The sequence below is a fragment of the Prionailurus bengalensis genome, chromosome E1, assembly GCF_016509475.1.
Source record: "Prionailurus bengalensis isolate Pbe53 chromosome E1, Fcat_Pben_1.1_paternal_pri, whole genome shotgun sequence".
Taxonomy (NCBI): domain Eukaryota; kingdom Metazoa; phylum Chordata; class Mammalia; order Carnivora; family Felidae; genus Prionailurus; species Prionailurus bengalensis.
Genome location: NC_057347.1, coordinates 8,697,729 through 8,719,277, shown reverse-complemented (window position 1 = coordinate 8,719,277; position 21,549 = coordinate 8,697,729). Strand labels below are relative to the sequence as shown.

General features: G+C 50.5%; 1 protein-coding gene across 3 annotated transcripts in view; it reads left to right on the top strand.

Annotated features, from left to right (window-relative positions):
- PMP22 (peripheral myelin protein 22) overlaps positions 1-20,030 on the top strand; it is a 30,843-nt gene extending 10,813 nt beyond the window's left edge. For all 3 annotated transcript variants that reach the window (XM_043583169.1, XM_043583168.1, XM_043583170.1), the window contains exons 4-5: positions 11,667-11,807; positions 19,744-20,030. In XM_043583169.1, the coding sequence (XP_043439104.1) occupies positions 11,667-11,807; positions 19,744-19,907 (305 nt within the window). In that variant the 3' untranslated portion in view covers positions 19,908-20,030. The remainder of the gene's footprint in view (positions 1-11,666; positions 11,808-19,743) is intronic.
- The last annotated feature ends 1,519 nt before the right edge of the window (positions 20,031-21,549 follow it).

Here is a 21,549-nt window from a genome sequence, read left to right as displayed (position 1 = left end):
CCCCTCTCTGCCTTTCTCCCTTCCCCTGGTTTTTTCGTGTGCAGCTACTCCCTGGCTGCCTGCCATATACCAGATACTGTTGTAGACAGCCAGGATGTAAGAATGAACAAAAGCTTGCATTTTACTGGGCAAAACAGCCAATAAGCATGAATAAATTTGGGGGCAGGGATGGGAACTACAACGAGAAGGAAAACAGGGTAATGTGTAACAAGGGAAGAGAGGCGTCGTGCGGGCGTGACCCCTTGGGGGTGACCGGGAGTCCGCCACAGGAGCATCTGGGGCCGATTCGAGGCAGAGGGGACCCTCTCGTGTAGGAAAGGGGCCTGGCAGCATCGAGGGACAGAGGGCAGGCCTATCTGGTCCTTCTAGAGCCTAATAAACAGTTTGGTGCCTATGAGTGCATTTCTAAATTTTTTTTTGATGTTTATTATTATTTTTTTTTGAGAGAGAGAGAGAGAGAGGGAGAGACAGGCAGGGCATGAGCAGGGGAGGGGCAGAGAGAGAGAGAGAGGGAGACACAGAATCCGAAACAGGCTCCAGGCTCCGAGCTGTCAGCACAGAGCCCGGCGCGGGGCTCGAACTCACGAGCCGTGAGACCGTGACCTGAGCCGACACCAAGAGGCGGACGCGTAACCGACTGAGCCACCCGGGTGCCCCGTGCGTGTGCAGTTTGAAAGAAGGGGCCCATGCTCGACACGAAAGCACGAAGGCAAAAAGGCAGGCCCCCCTGCAGCCTGTCCCCCGGAGCCTCCGGCGTCCCCTCCGGTGTATAAGGAAGGACGCCGCGCACAGGTGCCCCCGTTTGCCAGTGACCCCGGGCTGGCCTCCTGCACCAGAGCGTGGGCTGGGGCCAGGATCGCAAGCTAAGAAAATGAGCCCTCGATGCTTTTACTTTCCCTTCCAAGCAACGACGGCCACAATAAATTCGTGGCCGTCAAGCTCGTGGGCGGCATTCGATGGATGCTTTGCGTTGAGAATTAGAACAATCTAAGCCTCGCCAGTCTCCGAGGCCCCCCCCAGCCTGAGCCCCTCGGGGGCACTCGTTCTCTGGCTCTTTTCGACGATTCCAGACCTATTCATCTGGTGGCATCGTCATTCTGGCGAGGGGATCGGAGCGTTTCCTCGTCTGCGGCTCGGTGCTTGGGCCGATTTTAGAGGACGCCGGAGGCCCTCTGCCCTTACGGGGTCGTGTTTTGCAATTTAAAACCTTTGTGGCTCCGTGGACCAACCCACAATCTCTGCCCAAGTAATGGCTCTCGCTTTTACAGGCCCGTGTGCGTTGCCAAGGCCCTGGCGGGACAGGGAGCGGCCGGGGTGGGGGAGGTGGTGCCGTAATGCTGATGTTTCAGCCCCCGGAGCTCCCCGCCGGCCGCCAGCATCCGGGAGTTAATTCCGAATGCGTGTGCAAACCCGCGCCTGAGCCACGTGGCCCTTGACGCTCACAGTCTTCGCTTCTGGCAAAAAAATTTAAGTTGCGTCCCCAGGATTTCCGCAGGGTCGAGAAGGCGTCTCTCTTGCATCTGGGGAGCAGGGCCTGGCCGTACTGTGGCGCGAGGTTGTGGGCGTGGGTTTTCGGTGCCCGAGAGAAGGATGTCTGGCGAGAAGCCTCCGGAGCGTGTCATCCATCGTGGGCACGCACGGGCACTCCCGGTGTTGCAGGACTTGGGAGATCAAGTCCGCCCCTCTCCCGCCGCACCTCACTTCAGGCCCCACTCCAGTACGCCCGCCACGCACGCCTCCTGCCCGTGATGGGGAACTCACTACCTTTCAAGAGAACCTCTTGCATTTTCCAAGCGCTGACAGCAGCATCCTTTCATTTAGTTTTTGAACGTACCGAGCACATCCTGTGTATCAGGTGCTGTTCCACAAACCAGCCCCACAGACGGAACCAGAAAGACCACGTCTCTGTTTTAGTGGGGCGCACGGGTCCTTGGGGGAGGCACGGAATAGAGAATAAACGAGGGCGGGGAGTGGAAAGGACCCTGTAGGGAGATGGGATGGTGGCCTCGAAAGTCACCCACGGTGGGGGAGGCTGGTTACGGAAAGGCCTCTTTCTTGCCCTCTCGTGGACAGACTTCAAGACCGGAGGGACCCGTCACGTGAAGGACCACAGGGAGAATATTCCAGGAGGTCATGGCAAGGGGGCAAGACCCTGAGGTGGGGAGGAGTCCGGCATGACTGAGCGTGCTGGCTGGACGAAGGGGAGTGAGGTGATGGGGGGAGAGGGGCTTGGGGGGCCCCAGAGGCCACAGACTGAGAAGGACAAGTGAGACACCATTGAAAGATCTTAAGCAGAAGAGGGGCGGGGTTCGATTTGTTTCGAGGGCTCAGGCTGGCCGTTAGGTTGAGAGTAGGGATTGGCGGCCAGGCACTGGGATCCAGAAGTCTGTAGCTCATGGCAGAGGGCCGGGCTGGAAGATTCGTCAAGTACCGCCTGTAGAGGGCAGGCACCCAGCCTCTCCTTGTCTCTCTGGAGCTGGGGCGGTGCGTGGGCTTGCCAGGTGGGCGGGCAGAGAATCGGGGAAGCTCACACCGTGCTCCCTCTTCCCTGTCCAGCTTCCGTGAATTTAAACCTACAGAAAGGCCGTAGGGTCATTTAAATCGCGCGAGAGAGTTCAAACACGCCATTGACCCTCTCCGCACCCCTCCCCGTGTGTGTCCAAGTTGAAAACCCAGTAGCCTGGGCATCTTGCCTTTTGTCTGCACCGGGCCTGCCTCTGACCAACTGGGAATCTGGGGCAGGGGCCCTGGGTGCCGAATAGAGTGAGCCCGGAAAGGCAGCTACCACGTCGTGTCCCAGAGCGTCTTCACGTTCCGGGTATACTTGTGACATGGTGGGTGAGTGTCCAGAGTGGAGGTGACCTTTGAGCTGGGCTTTGGACGTTGGGGAGAATTTCAGTAGGCGTGCAGGGGACAGAAGGACGTCGTGCTAGGTGACGGAGGGCCATTACCGCGATTGATGGGGTAGGGGCTCTGTTCTAGCTCTTGACGGCCACGATGCTTGGCCTTTTCGAAAAGGCTTTAGGAATCAAAAGGAGAGGGGGCTTCTGGCTATTATATTGCAGAGAAAGCCTTTCAGACCCAAAGATCCTGCAAACAACCCGGGCATCCCCCTCACCCCTTACACACTCCTGGCTAATCGGAGACTACAGCTCGCGCACAATGCCTTTCTGTCCCCCTGCTGCCATTTTCTCTGGCCAAACCCAACATTTCCAAGTGGTCCGCTCTAAAAAAAAAAAAAAAAAAAATTTCTGATAAGTCCATTGGAAAAATCGGAGAAACCCTAAAAGCTAAGGGCTGCTTCTTTGATGGCAAGAATTCTCTTAGCCTTTAACGTTTCGTTGTAGGTTGTAATTAACATCCGAGGGGGGAGATTAACGTACTTGACCGTGGAACCCGTCCCTTGTTTCTGTTTTTTTAAGTCAACCGGTGGGTAAGTGGTCCCACAACAATTCTCTTTTTTTTTCCTTTTAATATTTATTTATTTTGAGAGAGGGGGAGAGGCAGAAAGAGAGAGAGGGAGAGAGAGCACAATAATTCTTCGAGGGACACAGCCTAGCCTCACCTGATCCCGCAGTTTCCAGACTTTTCCAGCCGGAGCATTTTCCAAAGGAAACCTAAGCTGCCTTAAGTGTTTGCAGGTATCCTCTGTGCCGTATTACGTTCCCTTTTGGAGCCCAAGGTCTCGTTAGCAGAATGAAACTGTGGTCTCAGACCCCAGTTTGAATGGTTCCTCTGTCCACCCCTGAGCCAGTTAATGAGGCTTAAGCAGGAACACCTTGACCCGAAGTTTCTTTCCACCTGCTTGACATGGGAGTGTTCGCTAGTTTGCTCTAATCAACAGGCCCCCACGATTCCGTATTGGGCAGTTCTGTATCCTCTTGTGTGGGTGTAGACCCCCCCCCCCGCCTGCCCGCCAGGGTGTAGACCCACGTGGGGGGCCGTGCAGGTGCTCCAGCGGGTGGGTGAAGCCTTAAGGGCAAAGGCCACGTTGTTCAGGATAGAGGCCCCTCGGTGTGTCAGCTATTCCTGGAATGGCATTCTTAGTGACAAATGAGGAAAATTTGTGTGGTGGCCGTGGGCGGGGCGGTCTGAGGGCGCAGAGCCCGGCCTTGTTGGTCACGTGCTGTTGCAAACAGCCCAGCCTTATGCCCAGGTGTGCACGTGCCTGTCTTGCCTCTTGCATTTGGGATTTAGCCCCTCTGGTGGCTTCTTCCTTGGAGGCTTTGTTTCTTTCACGGCCTCCCCGGTGTGTGCTCTGACTTTCCCCCAGCTGTCTGTCCTCTCCCTTCCAAGAAAACCTGTTCTCTCGGTGGAAACAGAAAGCGTTTGTGCCTCGCTCAGAGAGGGACCCCAGGGTGGGGGCAGGGGATGAGAGGGGCAGGGGACTGACTCTGTGCCGGCAGTGAAAGCCGCAGAAGGGCCCAGATGATCTGGTGCTTTGAAAAGCGCCTCATCCTTTCTGAGCCCGTAACTCACTGGACTCCAGGCCCCGGCTAAGAATACAGCTGCGGGGGCAGATGTATTTCCTTCATTGCTTAGCTGCCCCGGCAGCAGGAATCTGACCTTGAAGCGAGCTTTGATCGCGGAGTAACTCAAGCTTGCCCTTCTCTGCCGGGGACGCTGGGTCGGCCTGCCTCCGCGGCCCACATCCGCAACCTGTCCAAAAGCTCTTGGACGCGGCACTCTCATTAGAACAAGGTCTCCAAAGAGTTTTTAGGGCTTTAAATCCCTGTGCTCTGCCCCAAACGCTGTCGCCGGAGTTCTGCCAGGATTTACCGGGTATCCACTTGGGGGCCAGCCACCGAGTGAGGAAGACCGTGGGTGCCCAACGTGGGCTCAACTTGCGGTTTGAGAGACAGCTTGTCCCCGCGCTGGGGCCGGGATGGGGGTGCGGATCTGCCACTTGGCCTGTTGGCCTGACGTTAGGCGTGCTCCGTAGAAATCAGGCTTTCTGTCTGACATCGATCCGTCATCGATAGCTCTGTGCCTTATACCAGACGTCCCTCCACCCTAAGCACGATTTCCTGTACGTCTGATTGGCTTTGCGATAGCAGCGCTTGGCCACGTAGAGGCTGCCGGCCGGACCTGGCCCACCGCTCCCTGATTTTGTACGTAAGGCCTCGTCAGATGAAACGTACATGTTGGCCAAGACCGATTTGGTGCTGAGATGGCTGAGCCCGATGGTTGCTGCCGAGACCGTACGTGTGACCTGCAAAGCCAACAATATAGACCGTCTGACTCTTTACAAAGAGTCTGCGGAACTCTGAGCTGAAAGTGAGATATTCTGGAGTGATGTCAACGTCGTTCCAGGATACTTTGGAGTTCTGGTTGGTCCCCTAATAAAATGGCTGGTGTGAGCCCTGTGGTCCCCCCCTTATCATGACTGGAGTCACCCGGATGGAGGTACTCCCAGAACCCTGGAACAGTCTGTAAATGCTTACTTACCCTGATCTTCAACATCAGCTTTTTTTTTTTTTTTTAAGTTTATATATTTATTTTGAGAGAGAGCGAGAGAGAGCATGAGTTGGGTAGGGGCCAGAGACAGCATGAGTAGGGGAGGGGCAGAGAGAGCGTGAGCAGAGTAGGGGGCAGAGAGAGCATGAGTAGGATAGGGGCAGAGACAGAGGAAGAGAGAATTCTAAGCAGGTCCTGTGCTGCCAGCACAAAGCCCGACATGGGGCTTGAACTCATAAACCATGAGCTCATGACCTGAGCGGAGATCAAGAGTCAGACGCTTAACTGACTGAGCCACTCAGGCGCCCCAACATCGGCTTTTTAAATTGGGTTATTTGTATCGTCCTTTGACAGACCTTTTATATCAGCTTGTTTGATCCTTGCGACCGCTCTACGAGATTGTACGTCATGTTAGAGAAGAGAAATTCAGAGCCCCAAACATGGCAAGTGGTAGGGAAGGGGGCGGTCAGCAGAAGCGGGTGACAGAGCCGTCCCCTGGGCCTCTGTAACTGGACTGAATGACCTCTGGGTGGTCAGGCTTCATATATCCTCATAGAGGATCGAACACCTGCCATGCATAGATACCTGCTCTCCATTACTGTCTGCCGTGGGTCTAGTCCAGTCCAGAGGAAAGACTCTGGCTCTGGACCAATGTCCTGTGAACTTCAGAATCCCCTCAGGACATCATCGGCTTCCTTTGGAACAATACTGACAGGGCTCTCGAACCTTCAGCCGGCCTGTTTGGGGCTGGCACGCAAACTTCTCCCTCTTGGCTCGGCGCTGTTTTTTCCCTTCTGTCAACATGTGGCTTCTGATTTGATGGCATTTGAAGAAAGGTGAAGTCCCTTTACTCTTTGCAGGTGGAAAACCGGTCCTGTCCAGATTCCAGCCATTCTTTGAGTTTCGGAATCCTCACTTATTGGGGCCTGCGAGGTTTTCTTTACCTTGTGATCTTTTAAATTAGTTTCAGTTTATTCAAAGATGACATGAGAGTATTCTCTCGTATTAAAAATAAACCAACTGATAGAGACCATTTAAAAAATAGCTTTAATGGTTATTTATTTTTGAGAGAGCGAGAGAAAGAGACAGCACGAGTGGGGGAGGGACAGAGAGAGAAGGGTACAGAAGATACGAAGTGGGCTACCTGCTGACAGATTCTGAGCTAATTCTACAGCTCAGAGCCCGACACGGGGCTCGAACTCACGAACCGTGAGATCGTGACCTGAGCTGAAGTCGGACGTCTAACCTACTGAACCACCCGGGCGCCCCCAAAACGGTACAGACCTTGACAGAAGACCAGACTCTTCTCCATTCCAGCTCTAGTTCCTGGGGGCAATCATTGATATCAATCTGGCACGTCCTTGGCTCTTTTTTCAATGAACACACACACACACACACACACACACACACACACGCATTCACGCATGTGCATGCGCATTTACGCATCTATAGTGTTTTGGTGTGTATTTACATAATGACATCACGTCGTGTATATACCTGAGTCTTTTCGTTGTCTTGAGGGCTTTTCAGTGGTTATTCATTTTCTAACTCATGATTTTTTAACTGTTGCAAAACATTCCATTGCAAGGATTTACCTTAATTTATTTCCACTCCGAAGAGTGGTACCACAGTGAGCATCCTTATTCATTTCTCTTGGAGCCTATGTTTAAATGTTTATCCGGGGTGTAGTGATTAAACAGTGGGGTCGTGGTATTGGCATTTAAAGTTTTATTTTTTATTATTTTTTTAAATTTTTATTTATTTACTTTGAGAGAGAGAGAGAGAGAGGGCACACGTCAGGGAGGGGCATACAGAGGGGGAGAGAGAAAATCCCAAGCAGGCTCCTTCCACATTATCAGCACAGAGCCCAATGCAGGGCTCAGTCCCACAAACAGTGAGATCATGACCTGAGCCAAAATCAAGAGTCGGACGCTCAACCGACTGAGCCACCCAGGCACCCTGACATTTAAAAATTCAAATGGATTCTGCTAAATTGCTGGGCACAGAACAATTATTATATTAGCATCCCTCTGAACGGTATACAGACGTCTCTCTCATACATGCACTCTGTTGACATTACCAATCGTCTTGATTTCAGCCAGTGTGATAGGTAAACATTGGCATCCCATCCCTTCTGGATTTCACTTGTGTTTTCCTGGTTGCTAATGAAATTGAGCACCATCAAATATGTTTATTGGCTGTTCGTATTTCTCTTTTGTGAATCGCGTGTCTCCGTGGCTTTATAATTCTACACTGAGCCTTTTGATGCCTCTGGAATTGAATTTTGTGGATGATGTGAGCTAGAGATCTACTTGGGTGTTTTGACAAATGGATGGCCAACACCGCTTGGTATCTGTTCTGTCCTTTCCCTACTGAATTGTATGTTGTGTTTATTATATACTAAATTCACAGGTGTACTCTCAAAGTCTTAATTCTGTCCTGTTGTTTTATTTTTCTTTCATGGCTAATACCACATTGTTTGAGCTGCTAAAACTTTATAATATAAGTATAATATAAGCTTGTAGCATAAGCTATATAGTATAATCTAATATAAATATAGTAACATAAAAATATATATTATATAATTCATGGTTATAATCATACTATGTATACATATATAATATTACATGTATATATGTTGTATATACATATATATATATAATATATGTTTGATATCTAGTAGGTGATGTTCTGCCTCATTGTTTTTGTTTGTCTCGTTTTGTTTCTTCCTCTTGTTTTTGTGCTTGGTTCAACATGTTTTGGCTCTTGTTGCTTCATTGTCCTTTAGGTAAGCTGTTAAAGCACGTGTCATGTTCTGGCTGGGATATTATTTAGGATAATATTGAACGTGTAGATTGCTTTGGGGAAAAGAGGCATCTTTATGACTTTGAGTGTTTCTGCCTGGGGACATAATGTGTTTCTGTGTCTTCAGCACGTCTTCTGTGTGATTTAGTAAAATTTGTCTGCCTTATTGATTCCAATAGAACGTGGATTCCCCATGTTCTTTGGATTCCCCAAAGAACATGATTCTTTAGTCAATTGTATTTTTGTCATTTTTAAATTCTATTAATCTCTGCCCTTCTCAGTAATGAGCCCATTGCTTCTGGATTCATTATTCCTTTTCTAATTTCTTGAGTTGAAAGTTCATTCTTTGCCATTATTTTTTATTGTTTAGTAATTGTTCTAAGGGTGTCCATTAAATGCTAAGTATTGCTTGGGCCACCTGCCTATAGATTTGTCACGTGGTACAGCGGCAATCCTTGCTGAAGAAAGTTTTGGTTTTTGTCTCAATTTCTCTGTCCAGATACCATTTTTTAAATTTCCAACATTATCTTGGCCAGTTTGTTTTTAATTTCTATTTTGTGTTTGCCTCAAGTTGTGCCGGTATGACTTCTGTTTCCTTTGAAATTTATTGAGATTTTTTTGATGCCTGATACAGAGTGTGTAAGACTCTTCCTCGTGCGTTTGAAAATAATTCACGGTCTTTATTATCTGGATGCAAATTTTCTATATATTTACTAAGTTGAATTTGTTAACCCTGTTATGAATAATCTCTCTGCTTCTGTGTTTTTGTTTTTTGCTAGTTGATTTATCTATTCCGAGAGAAGTGTGCCGAAGTCTTTCACCGTGATTGTGACTTTGTCAATATCTTCTCGTATTCCAATTATCTTTTGCTTTATACATTTTCCAGGATGTGTTATTATTTGCATAAAGGTTTATGACTGCCATTTCCTTATGGTAAACTGGATCTTTCTTCACTAGGAAGTATCTCTCTTTGGCCCCTTTCATCTTTTTCAACTTACTTATTTATTAAAGTTTATTTATTTGAGAGAGAGAGAACGCGTGTGTGCCTGCACAAGCGGGGAAGGGACAGAGAGAATCGGGGAGAAAGAGAATCCCACGCAGGTTCCGTACTGTCAGTGTGTGGAGCCCAATGTAGGGCTTGAACTCGTGAACCGTGAGATCATGACCTGAGCAGAAATCAAGAGCCGGACGCTTCAACTGAGATACCCAGGCACCCCTCATCTTTTTCAATTTAAATTCTGTTTTTTTTTTTTCTGCTGCTATGATTACTATAATTGCTTTCTTTTTGTTAATATTTGCCTGGAGCCTCTTTTAAAAATCTTTTGATTTTTCTACCATTGTTTGTTTGAGATGTATCCCTTGTCTCAGACTATAGACAGGAATTAATGTAATTCAAGGTGAAATTCTGTGTCAACGAGGGACTCGAACCCATTCACATGTATTGTGATCGGTGATTTGACTGGACTATCTTCATGTATGTCATTTATTTATTGTACTTATGATTGAAAACCTTCTCCTTCAACTCCGTATCTCCCAGAGCCAACCTGAGAGCTGGGCTCGCAGCAATAGACGTTCAACAAATGCTCATCGAATAACACCTTCCTTGACCCCTGGATTCTGATCTGATTTGACCACGTACGGCAGAAGCCCCCCATTGTAATGGGGTTGGGGCTAACGCTCAAATTATTGGTAAAAGAAGTTCTCAAGAAGGCTTTAAGTTCCCTTTTTAATTCTAAGGGACCTTTCCTCTTCGTGTAGATTTAATGTCAAAGATTTGAGGTCTTCTCGAAGTGTGAGGTCTGTTGTTAGGGGCTGGTGGGGGGTAAAGATTTCAGAACTGGTGGAGGAAATCCAGAGTACTGTTTGCATCAGCCATGCTCCCTGGGAGGGAAACTGAAGAACGTTTCCCAGCAAAACTGAATCACTGTTTTCAGCTCTGGATTTGGGTCTCACGTATCTTTGTGTTTCCAGACTCCCTTACCAGAGTCCCAGATAATTGGCTTACTCTCAAAAAGACAGTATTCCGGCAACATTAACTTCATGGCAGGCTCACCTAGAGGGACTAAATATGCTGGAGAAAGATGGCACCCAACCTGGGACATCTTTTTCTTACCTGAGTTGACACAGAGACTGAAAACACAAAAGAAGCCTATGTTCTGTCACGGTGAAAAGGATGCTAGACTGGAATCCAGGGCCTCTCAGGTTTGATCGTGCCCAGTTGGGCCCATCCAAACATCTCCGGAAATCTCTTTCCGTACGAAGGAGCTGGATTAGTTGATCCGGATCTGACACTTCTTCCAACCGTGTCTGGAAAAGTCTTATGCTGAAACTCTGGTGACAGTTAACCCAGCCAACACCCTTAAGATTCTGCCATGATCTCTTGGTAACTCAAACCAGGTTCATCTCATTCAGTGACTGACTATAAATCATGCTGCATTCGTAGCGTTGAGTACCGCGTTAAGCACCAGTGTGTGTTTTTCTAAGCCTTCACGAAGTAGCCAGTTACTGAGCGGAGAAGATAAGGCCCTGTGGCTTCTCCAGTTGCTTTGCCTTGTGTAGAGGAGCACCCACCCCGGTGATTTCTTTGGCACTTGGAAGAAGGGACGCGGGTGACACGCGGGCAATGCCAAATGCGGGTCTTCAAGTAGGACACTGTAGGCTCCCTCCGTAGGCTGAACCCAGGCCGTCTCCTCTCCCTTCCTTCCGGAAATGGCACTATTTTACCATAGATGATGAACTACAGAATTCTCTTTTCCGCCTGAAGTTTAGTCGGAAGCATGGAGATTTGATCCGAGGCTTGGTGGGGGGGTGGGGGGGTGGGTGGGTCAGGCATTCAACAGAGATGTGGAACTGTCATCCAGCGTCCCACCGGGTGACCTGTCGGAGCACGGGCTGCTCTGCGCTGAGGTTCATGAGTAGGGTCAAGATCGGCCAAGATCCAGCTCGGCTGAGCAAATGGGTTCTCGCTGCAGGGTCTTCTCCATCAGCATTTTCTTCCAGTTTCCTGCAGAATTGGCTTTGGCTCTGACCAGCACTGTTTGTTCTTCCCAGCCAACCCCACGATCTCCACCTCTCCTTGGGGGGGGGGGGGGGGTTGCTGATATTTTGAACGGTGGTTTTGGATTGTGCTCGGAAGACAGGGGGTCCAATTGGCAAGCCCCTGAGGGCAAGAAGAGAGCTGACGGTGGGCGGGGCTCAGAGGCAGTGGGCGGGGCTCAGACCCTTGGCGAAAAGACTGGGAAGGCGTTCAGTAGAGTTTAACTGGAGTTTAGCTCCTCGTTCCGGGACACTAGTATTTTCTTGCAGCCCTTTCTTGAAACGGCCACAAGCAAGCAGGTGTCCCAAAAGTGGATCGTCTGAGTTCAGGCTGACTTCTCCTAACCCCAGTGCCTCTCCCCTTCCAGAATGGCTGCAGTCTGTCCAGGCCACCATGATCCTGTCGATCATCTTCAGCGTTCTGTCCCTGTTCCTGTTCTTCTGCCAGCTCTTCACTCTCACCAAAGGGGGCCGGTTTTACATCACCGGAGTCTTCCAGATCCTTGCCGGTGAGTTGGGGATGACAAACTCCACGGGGGAAGCTGTTCCTGGGTCTCCGAGGCTGGGGAGTGACTGATGTTTGTGAGTCTGCACATTGGGTGGTTTTTATAAAGCACAGGGGTGAGTGTGTGTGTGTGTGTGTGTGTGTATACCTACACATGCACCTTAGAATTTGAGAACTCTCTACCTCCCCATGGAACAGGGTAGATGGGAAATAGGACTTAGGGACTCGAGAACGAAGGTCCATAACCCAGCCAGACCTAATATCGGGGACGGAGCCACGGTCTGGACACATCATCGGAGGTGAATGTTACTAAGGATAGGAGTAGAGCAAAGGCCACGCTTGAGGGTTGTATCCCTGCACGTTGCGCGAAGCCCCAAGGAACCGTCCTTCCTTCAGCGTGGAAAGTGGCCCCCGTGGGCGACTGAGGTTGTTTTCGGATACGTGTCTCCCACCTCCAAGCAGTGGTGAAGCCACGGCGCATTCTTGCTCTCCTTTACCCCAGCTCCGGGGCTCCACTGGGCTTTGGCTTACTGTTGTCCTTCTTAGGTGTCTTCACTTTGGCACCCCCCCCCCCCCCCACAGCATCATTTCCTAACATGGGGCCGTGACAATACGCGAGAGGTCTCGTTCCTCTCCTTCTTTTTTTTAAAAAATTTTTTAAATGTTTATTTATTTTTGAGAGGGAGACAGAGCGCGAGTGGGGGAGGAGCAGAGAGAGAGGGAGACACAGAATCGGAAGCAGGATCCAGGCGCTCAGCTGTCAGCACAGAGCCCGACGCGGGGCTCGAACTCACGAACCGTGAGATCACGACCCGAGCTGACGTCGGACGCTTACCGACTGAGCCACCCTATTCCTCTCCTTAAACCACCTTCCAGTTCCCCCACCGGATAGGTTATCCGTATGTACGATGTGCAGAGTCCGAGAAGCTTCTCTTATAGAGGGTGACAGCTTCCGACTTTGTCTCTAGATTCTGGCCAGTGTCCTCCTTCACTGACTCTTCTCTTCCTGTCTATTGACTGCCAGTTGACTGAGTCAGAAGGCACTGGAGAGAATTAAGAGGTGCGGTGGTGGATCCTAAAATCCGTGTTAACAAGTCACACGCTCCCGGTGCACCAGAGAGCATCTATGTACTGTGAGATGTTCTAGATGCCGGCTGGCTGAGTAGGCGGAGGGCTAGGCTGTCCTCTCTTCTTTTGGTTGGTTGTCAGAATGTCCGTGGTGCTGAATCACCACCCTGGGCTCAGCGGCAGTCATTGGAGGGTTGATAACAGCCCACACGTCTTTGGTGAGTGCAGATGTAATGGCTTACCCACGGCCGTACGGTAAGACACGGGCTGAGGTTAGATGTTGATGATCTTTTCTAGAAGCCAGAGAGTACCCCCCCCCCCACCTTCCCTGGAAAAGGGAGGGAAATCGGACAGCTACTTCTCATGAAATACTTAAATACGGCATTCCGGTACGTGCAGTTTTAGGATGTGAAAACCAGATAGGGCTTTGCTGCTTGCATAGGTTTAGTTAGACCAAGCAAGCCAAGCTCCTAGAGTGGTGCTGGTTTTATTGAGTTACTAATTTTGCGGTACGGTATCATTCCTAGGTGTGTTAGAAGAAGAGTTATCAATTAGTCATTCCCGTTTCTGAAAGTAATACACAAAACTGGAACATGGTCTGGGGATTTCTTTTTTTGGCTTACCATTTACAGTTCGATATCAAGTCGACTGATGATCATGGCTGTTGCATCAGTGGATCTGTCCTCAAGAGAGAATAATACAGACTTAGGAACCAGAACTTTCATAAAATATATATATATACACACACATATACACATACACACATATATATATATGCACACACACATGTATGTATATACACACACATATATATGCACACACATATATGTATATATATACACACACATATACACACATATGTATGCATATATATGTGTGTATATGCATATATATATGTGTGTGTGTATATGTGTGTGTGTATATATATGAGACCTATACAAGGGTGTTATTTTACTGATAAACTGAGATCAGGAGAGGATAATGAATAGCCAAGGTCACCCAGCTCAAGCAGGAACAACCAGAAGCCCACACTTCCTCCGACACGGACTCGATATAGTTAGCAACCTCCTTATGGTTAGAGACAACGGAATCCGCCCGAATTGCTACAGAATGGAAAATGCAGGGCGGAAACTCCACTTTTTCCAAAATATAGTTCTTCGTGCACCCTCACTTCTCTGTTTTGAATCTCCTCTGAACTCGATACAAGCCTTTTAGAATGCTGCTATTTAAAAAAAAAAAGCAAAAAAACAAACGCTTGGGGCGCCTGGGTGGCTTAATCAGTTAAGCATCCAACTTCGGCTCAGGTCATGATCTCACGGTTTGTGAGTTCGAGCCCCGCGTCGGGCTCTGTGCTGACAGCTCAGGGCCTGGAGCCTGTTTCGGATTCTGTGTCTCCCTCTCTCTCTCCCCCTCCCCCACTGGCGCTCTCTCTCTGTCTCTCAAAAATAAATAAATGTAAAAAAGAAATTAAAAAAAAAAACCCTCTATGTCTAAAAGCACATGATTTGTTCTTCATTTCTCCCCTTCCAATGTAGCTTCTTATCTATCATGGGATCCAACGTTCAGTTATCAGTTCATCAGCCTAGCGGCCCCGGTTTGAATAGAAAGTGGTGTTGGATGAGAAAAGTCAAGCCACAGGAGCGGTTGTAATCTACCAGCCCTAAGGAATGTTCTGTTCTGAACTGTTCACTCCAGTTAGCGGGAGCTGAAAGCAGGTGGTCTGGGAGCCACAGGTTCCCCGCCCCACCCCCCGAACGTTGCGATCGAACTTGATCTACAGGGTCCTCCCACTCAGGTTGAAAACTTCAAGGAGAAGAGGCTTCACTTGAAGATTTCCGTGCTTCTGCAAAGCACTGAGGCGTTTTAAGCGGAAGCCCTTGGAGTATTTTCTGAGTCTCCCAATACTTTCTGCGCTGCCTCTGCCTCGCTTCCCTTGGAAGGATCCAGCTGTGGTCTTCGTAGATCACACGCACGAGGGTGCAAGAAAGGCGGATGAAAGGTGTGGGGGGCTCTCGGGGCTGACTGTCGATGTAGGGAGCCGTCTCTGCCTTTTTCCAGATTACACGTCTGTGTGTGCTTATTGGTCTGCCTGCTCTGCCGCCTGATTCCCTTCTGCGTGTCATAATTAGCAGGTCTTAACATTTATGAGCTGTCTTCCCTTGATTACATACTTCTCAGGTTGGCTGCTTTTGGGGGATATAGCAACAGGTGTCTTCATCTAGTTCATTGCTTTTTTTTTTATATTAAAAACATGTTTTTTGATGTTTATTTTTGAGAGAGACAGAGACAGAGCACAAGCAGGGGAGGGGCAGAGGGAGAGGGAGATGCGGAATCCGAAGCAGGCTCCAGGCTCCGAGCCGTCAGCCTGGAGCCCAATGCGGGGCTTGAACTCATGAACTGTGTGAGATCATGACCTGAGCTGAAATCAAGAGTCGGGCACATAACCGACTGAGCCGCCCAGGTGCCCAGAATAAAGAAGGTGCTTTTAGAAAATTCCAGTGCTCAGCCTTTGTCTCTGGAGAGCTCTAGGGAGGGGCTGTTCCCTGGGTGACTCTTGATCAGGGCTTAGGAACCACTGGTGTGGCCATCGAGCTCTTTGTAATCCCTCGGTCTGGTCTTACTGGACTTTCTCTGCTGATGACTCTTCCCACTCAGGAGCCATAGATTGTTCCAAACCCCGTTCTTAGAGAAGAGCCGTTCTGAATCAGTGTCTGGACTTCAGAGTCCTTTTTATTTCCAGAACCTGCAGCCGTCTGTTCTCAGACAGCGCTTACCCTGGCCCTAGCTCTGTCGGGCTGGGTTGCCCTCGATGGGAGAACATCAAGAAATTCGCAGAAGTACAGACCCGAAAGACAGATCCACGTTTTGACTGATTTCGTTACTTGACGCCCCGCACCGAGCTCCGTGCATCGAAGGCTCCATAGAAGGCCCTGAATAACCCGCTTGTTGGATTACTGGATAATTGTGTTCCCTTGCCGCGAACTCGGGTCACGTGTGTATAGCTTACTATTTATTGTGATTAAGAGGAACAGAAAACCCGGGCAAAGGAGACTCCCGAGGGAGGGTTTCCGTTTGTTCCGTTTGTTTCGTCAAACAGACTGATAGAGATCTAGGGCTTTAGAATGAAAGGATTTTGGGGAAGCATAAAAGCACGATGCCCTCCCTGTTCCGAGGGGCTCAAAGGCAGCTGTGGTCAGACACCACATTTAGAAACCCCCCCTTAGGAATGAACTAAAGCAGGGGCGCCTGGGTGACTCAGTCGGTGAAGCAGCCAACTCTTGATTTCCGCTTGGGTCATGATCTCACGGTCCGTGGGATCGAGCCCCACGTTGGGCTCTGTGCAGACAGCTCAGAACCTGCTTGGGATTCTTTCTCTCTCCCTGTCCCTCCCCTGCTTGTGCTCTCTCTCTCTCTCTTTCCCCCCACCCCCAAAACAAATAAATTAAAAAAAAAAAGAGGGATGAACTGTTTCAGATGCTGCCCCGGCCGTGCCCAGGTCAGAAGCCAGTAATGCTGTGGGGGTGATTTTCTAAGCAGCATTTGGGGGCCGAAAGCGGAAACCGGCCCGGCAATGCAGAGAAGGCTCTGTGTGGGTCTGACAGAGAGCCCAACGCTTTCAGAGGAGTGGACCCTCTAGCCTCTTCCCTCAACGTTTTGTCACCCTCAGGATGGGGGGGGAGGACGTGACTCACAGGTGTTCACTCATCCAACCATTGCCACAAGGCAACTCCCCCTCCCCCCCACTGCTGCTTTCTAGCAGCTTCTCTCAGGCTTCCGCTCCGGGCCCTACAATGAACAGCTTCCACAGAGGTCACTGATGTCCACACGCTCTCTCTCTCTTTTAAGTTAGTTTATTTATTTTGAGAGAGAGAGAGAGAGAGAGAGAGAGCACACGAGCAGGGGAGGGGCAGAGAGAGAGAGAGAGAGAGAGAGAGAGAGAATCCCAAGCAGGCTCCACGCTGTCAGCACAGAGCCCTCCATGGGGCTCGAACCCACAAAGCCACGAGATCGTGACCTGAGCTGAAACCCAGAGGCGGACACTTACTGACTGAGCCACCCAGGCGCCCCGTGACGGGGATAAACTCTTGAGTGGCCAGCTCTTCTGTGTTGTCTGGAGAGGGTCAGAGTCCCCCACTCACAGCTGCCTGCCCTCCCAGACTCGGGCCCCTCCCAGGGCATCCCTGTCACTGCCGGGGCGCACGCCGCTCGTCCTTGGAGAAGGCAGGACACTGCTGGTGTGATCGCAACCTCCCTCACCTTCCCCACGAGGTGGGGGTGTGGGGAGGACCTTCATCACCACGCCCCCACCTACAGGTCATTGAGAAAGCGAGTTTATGGGGACCGCCCATTTATGGGAACACCTGTGCGACATTGGGAGGTCTGTCGTATGGCATTAACTCCCCGTGTTCCAGGGCACCACTATGGCACTACACGCAGACCACCTTGTCGTCGCGTATACCCTAAAGCATCAGTCTCCCGACAGCCGTAATTACGAAGCGCGTATCCGCTCTTTGGCTTTGCGAGCGTCTCGGCCGGTGGCTCGTGGCAGCGAAGCTCAAGGTCATTTAACCCCCGAGATACTCCTCGGCGGATACCCTACAGACGAGGCCATCTAGTGAGTCACCGCACTTGCGTGTCCCGCCTCCCCCTGTCCCCCGTGGTCGCCGATGGAACGTGTGCTCTCTGCCGGTGAAATCTGGGCACAGCCGGTCTGCACAGCCACCGCGGCTTTGTTCCTGCCCGTGCTGGGTAGACGCGGGCCCCGTTCGGAAGCCTCGCCAGCTTGACGAGCATGGGCCTGGCCTTTTGGCATTCTGTTCCCTGGGTCACACTTGTCTTTCTATAGCCCTGCCCCCAGGAGGTAGCTGGGTATCGACAACTTCAGTATTCTTGAAGTTCAAGTATTTCTTGAAGACAAGAATTTGCACCTTGAGGTGGTCAGCCACGGAGCCGTTGGGGAAGATAATCGGGGATCGAGGACGCCAGGGCAAATAAAGCGCGTTCCCAGCAGAGCCCTCGAATGGCAGTTTGCCGGCCCTTGGTTTTCCCTCTACCCCGGGCATCCGCGCTGTCCCCCTAACTTTCTGTAGGTAGCGGGTCCTGGATCCGATCCCGCGGGAGCTGCGGGACTATTGTGTGGCCTTCTCAACAGGGGCCACTCACGTGGGAGCTTTCTCCTCTGACTGGGAGAAGGACGGTCTTATCAGGGTGGCGAATGTAGTATATTCCCACTTACGTGCTTTGTTCAAACAAAGTTTACAGTGTCCAGCGAAATAGCAGGGAGGTTAGATGTAGGTGGTCTGGGACATTGGGAGCTTTGGAACCACAGGAATCCCACATAGCACGCTGGGTTTATAATAGAGTCACTCAGAGCCTCTCAAAGACCCTGTTTTCAGGAGGGAACAGAGGGAACAGAGCGGGCTTTGTGGGGCGCCAGGCTGGGGTGCTGACATCGCGGGACCCCTCCCTGCAGGGGGATGCTGACTGTCACTGTGGGCGCGGACCATCGCTCTTGAACTTGCCTGCTTCAAGAGTCCCACACCAAAGGGCTGCAGAGGTGGGCAGGGGAAGGGCCACCTGATTTATCTCTGGACCCGATAATCTTGCACTCTTGGGGCTTCAGACCCGACCTTGAGGGCACCAGGAACTGTTAGAAGGGACCGAGTGCGATGGAGCTTGATAGATTCCTCTCTCGGCTTCCCACTCATATCTTATCCGCCCTCTTCTTTTTCCTCTCTCTGCATCCTCTGTCTGCCTAACGGTGCCCATTGGCATTGCTTGCTCGGTCTCCTGAGTAGAAGTCCTGCCAAGGGGCTCTGGGATCTGCCTGGACCCCAGTGCTCTTGCCCTGGCACAATTCAGATCGTGGCCAAGTGCCCCTTCGCGTTACTGGTTCAGAGGACATCACCACCCATTTGAACAGCGCTTTACGGGTTTCCGGGCGCTCCCGTGCCCAACCCTCCCTGGAGAGCGCTAGGTGGGTTTATCTTGTGAGTCGAATTCTTGCTGGCCACATCCTTCTGTCGACGAGGCGTTGGCGACAGTCCGAGGAAGAGAAATAGGGCAGAAAAGATGACAAGCGACCTTGGAGATGCTGGTCTGGGTCCCCTCGATCAGAGGCAGAGAGCAGATTCTTTCCCCTGTTTCTGTATCTTCGAGACCCTTCCTCTGCTGCCAGATCCAGAATCAGACATGCTTTTCTCCTTCTCCTTCTCCTCCTTCTTTTAATTTTTTAAATCTTTATTTTTGAGAGAGACAGAGTGTGCGTTTTGGGAGGGGCGGGGAGAGAGGGAGGTACGGAATCCGAAGCAGGCTCCAGGCCCCGAGCTGTCAGCACAGAGCCCGACACAGTGCTTGAACCCACGAACTGTGAGATCATGACCTGAGCTGGAGTCAGACGTCCAACCGACTGAGCTGCCCAAGTGCCCCTCTTCTTCTTCTTCTTTTTTTTTTAAGTTTATTTACTTATTTATTTATTTTGAGAAAGATACAGAGAGCGAGAGGGGGGAGGGGCAGAGAAAGAAGGAGACAGAATCCCAAGCAGGCTCCATGCCGTCAACGCAGAGCCTGACTCGGGGCTTGAACCCCTGAACCGCGCGAGATTATGACCTGAGCCGAAATCAAGAGTCGATCGATTGCTTAACTGGCTGAGCCCCCCAGGCGCCCCTCAGACATGCTCTTTGAGCACAGCGTTATCTGCGGAAGATTGGGTGACCTTCTTCCTGGTATGTGTGTGTGTGTGTGTGTGTGTGTGTCAAGAGAGAGGAATGGTGTGGGCAGGTGTCCGGAGTCCTGTGGAATCTGCATCGGGGAGGTGGACAGGGGGGCCCCTCCCTGCCTCCCTCCCCCTACCTGTCCCTGTCTTTCCCCAGGTCTGTGTGTGATGAGTGCAGCGTCCATCTACACGGTGAGGCACCCAGAGTGGCATCTCAACTCTGACTACTCCTACGGCTTCGCCTACATCCTGGCCTGGGTGGCCTTCCCTCTGGCCCTTCTCAGCGGCGTCATCTACGTGATCTTGCGGAAACGCGAATGAGGTGCCCAGACGGTTTGGTCTGAGGCACTGAGCGTACATCGGGGGAAGGGAGGAAGGAAACCAGAAAAAAAAAAAAAAAGAAAGAAAGAAAGAAAAAAACCCAACCCAAAGCAACCAACCAAACAAAAGAGCTAGCCAAAAAAACCCAAACTCAAACCAAATCAAACAGAAAGCAGTTGAGGGGGGGGGTTCGTGTTGACTGAAGATGTATATAATATCTATGGTTTATAAAACCTATTTATAACACTTTTTACATATATGTACATAGTATCGTTCGCTTTTTATGTTGACCATCAGCCTTGTGTTGAATCTTAAAGAAGTAGCTAAGGAACTTTTACCTCCTAACCGTATAACCGAGCTCTGTTCTTTTGTTCTGTTTTGTTGTTCTTTGTGTTTGGCCCGGACGTAAAATACTTCCCATCTTGCCCCTTCCCTTTTATTGGAAAGTAGATACCTCCCTTCGCTCCACCTCATTCAGAAAACCAAAGCGTGGGTGGGAGCCCCGACTGGCCAGAAGCCCTTTTACCTGGTGGGCGACCCGGTGCGTCGCACAGAGACAGGTCCCGCCCGCACCTCCATGCGAAGCCATGGACAGAACCCCCAAACTGGAGCCCCCGGCTTTGGAACACTTGCCCTTGGCCGTGAGTGTCTCAGCCGCATGTCTAGATGAGAAATCGGTGACAGCAAACCTATGAAATGGTGCTATGGATTTACCATTCCTTATTATCACTAATCGTCTAAACTACTCACTGGAAATTCAATTAACGGTTTTACGACATAAAGTAGAATGGACACCTGAGTAATTCTGTGTCATATAAATGGTTTATAACTGCTTTTGTACCTAGCGAGGCTGCAGTTATGACAATAATAAATAAATAATAAACACAGCGTTTACTGCTCCCACATTTTTCTTACGGTCGGAGCATCGGGACCAGCCTCTAGACCCCTCGGGACCGTGCATTCCCAGGACTCCTCTGGGTCTAGACTGTTCTCCGCCTCCAAGGACTGTCTGGCAATGACTTGTGTTGGCCACCGACTGTACCTGTATATAAGGTGCCCTTCTGATGCTAAGACTCCAGACCTGTTTTTTTTTCTTTTTTTCTTTTTTTCTTTTCTTTTCCTTTTTTTTTTTTTTTGGCTTTGCTTTTTCTGATTTTATACCAAGTGTGGACTAAGATGCATTCAAATAAACATCAGAGTAACTCAACGATCTCTCTTGGGATTTTGTGGGGACCTCGGCGCACGGGGTGGGGGGTGCACTTTAGAGCCGTAGCAGAGAGCAAGGTTGAGCTCGTGGTCTGTCTGGGCTCCCTAACAGGCCACAGGGAGCACAGTGTGCCTTCCATAAACCCATGCAGATGTCTCCTGACTGAGGAAGAACAGGAATTGCAGCTGAAACAGAAACTGGACATGGACCGGAAGGGGCTTGCGTGTTCATTTAGCTCAGCTCCCCCTCTCTGTCTCGCGCTGTCCTCTGGTGACCCTCTCGGGGACCAGGGGACGTGTCACGTCTGTGTCAACCTAACGTTCGGGGAATGTTGGCGTGAGTGGCACAGACCGTAACCTGTACAAGGAGGGGAGATGTGTTAATAGTGGAAAGGCGACAAGTTGGTGACTTGAGACTGGGCTTTCAGGTGAGATG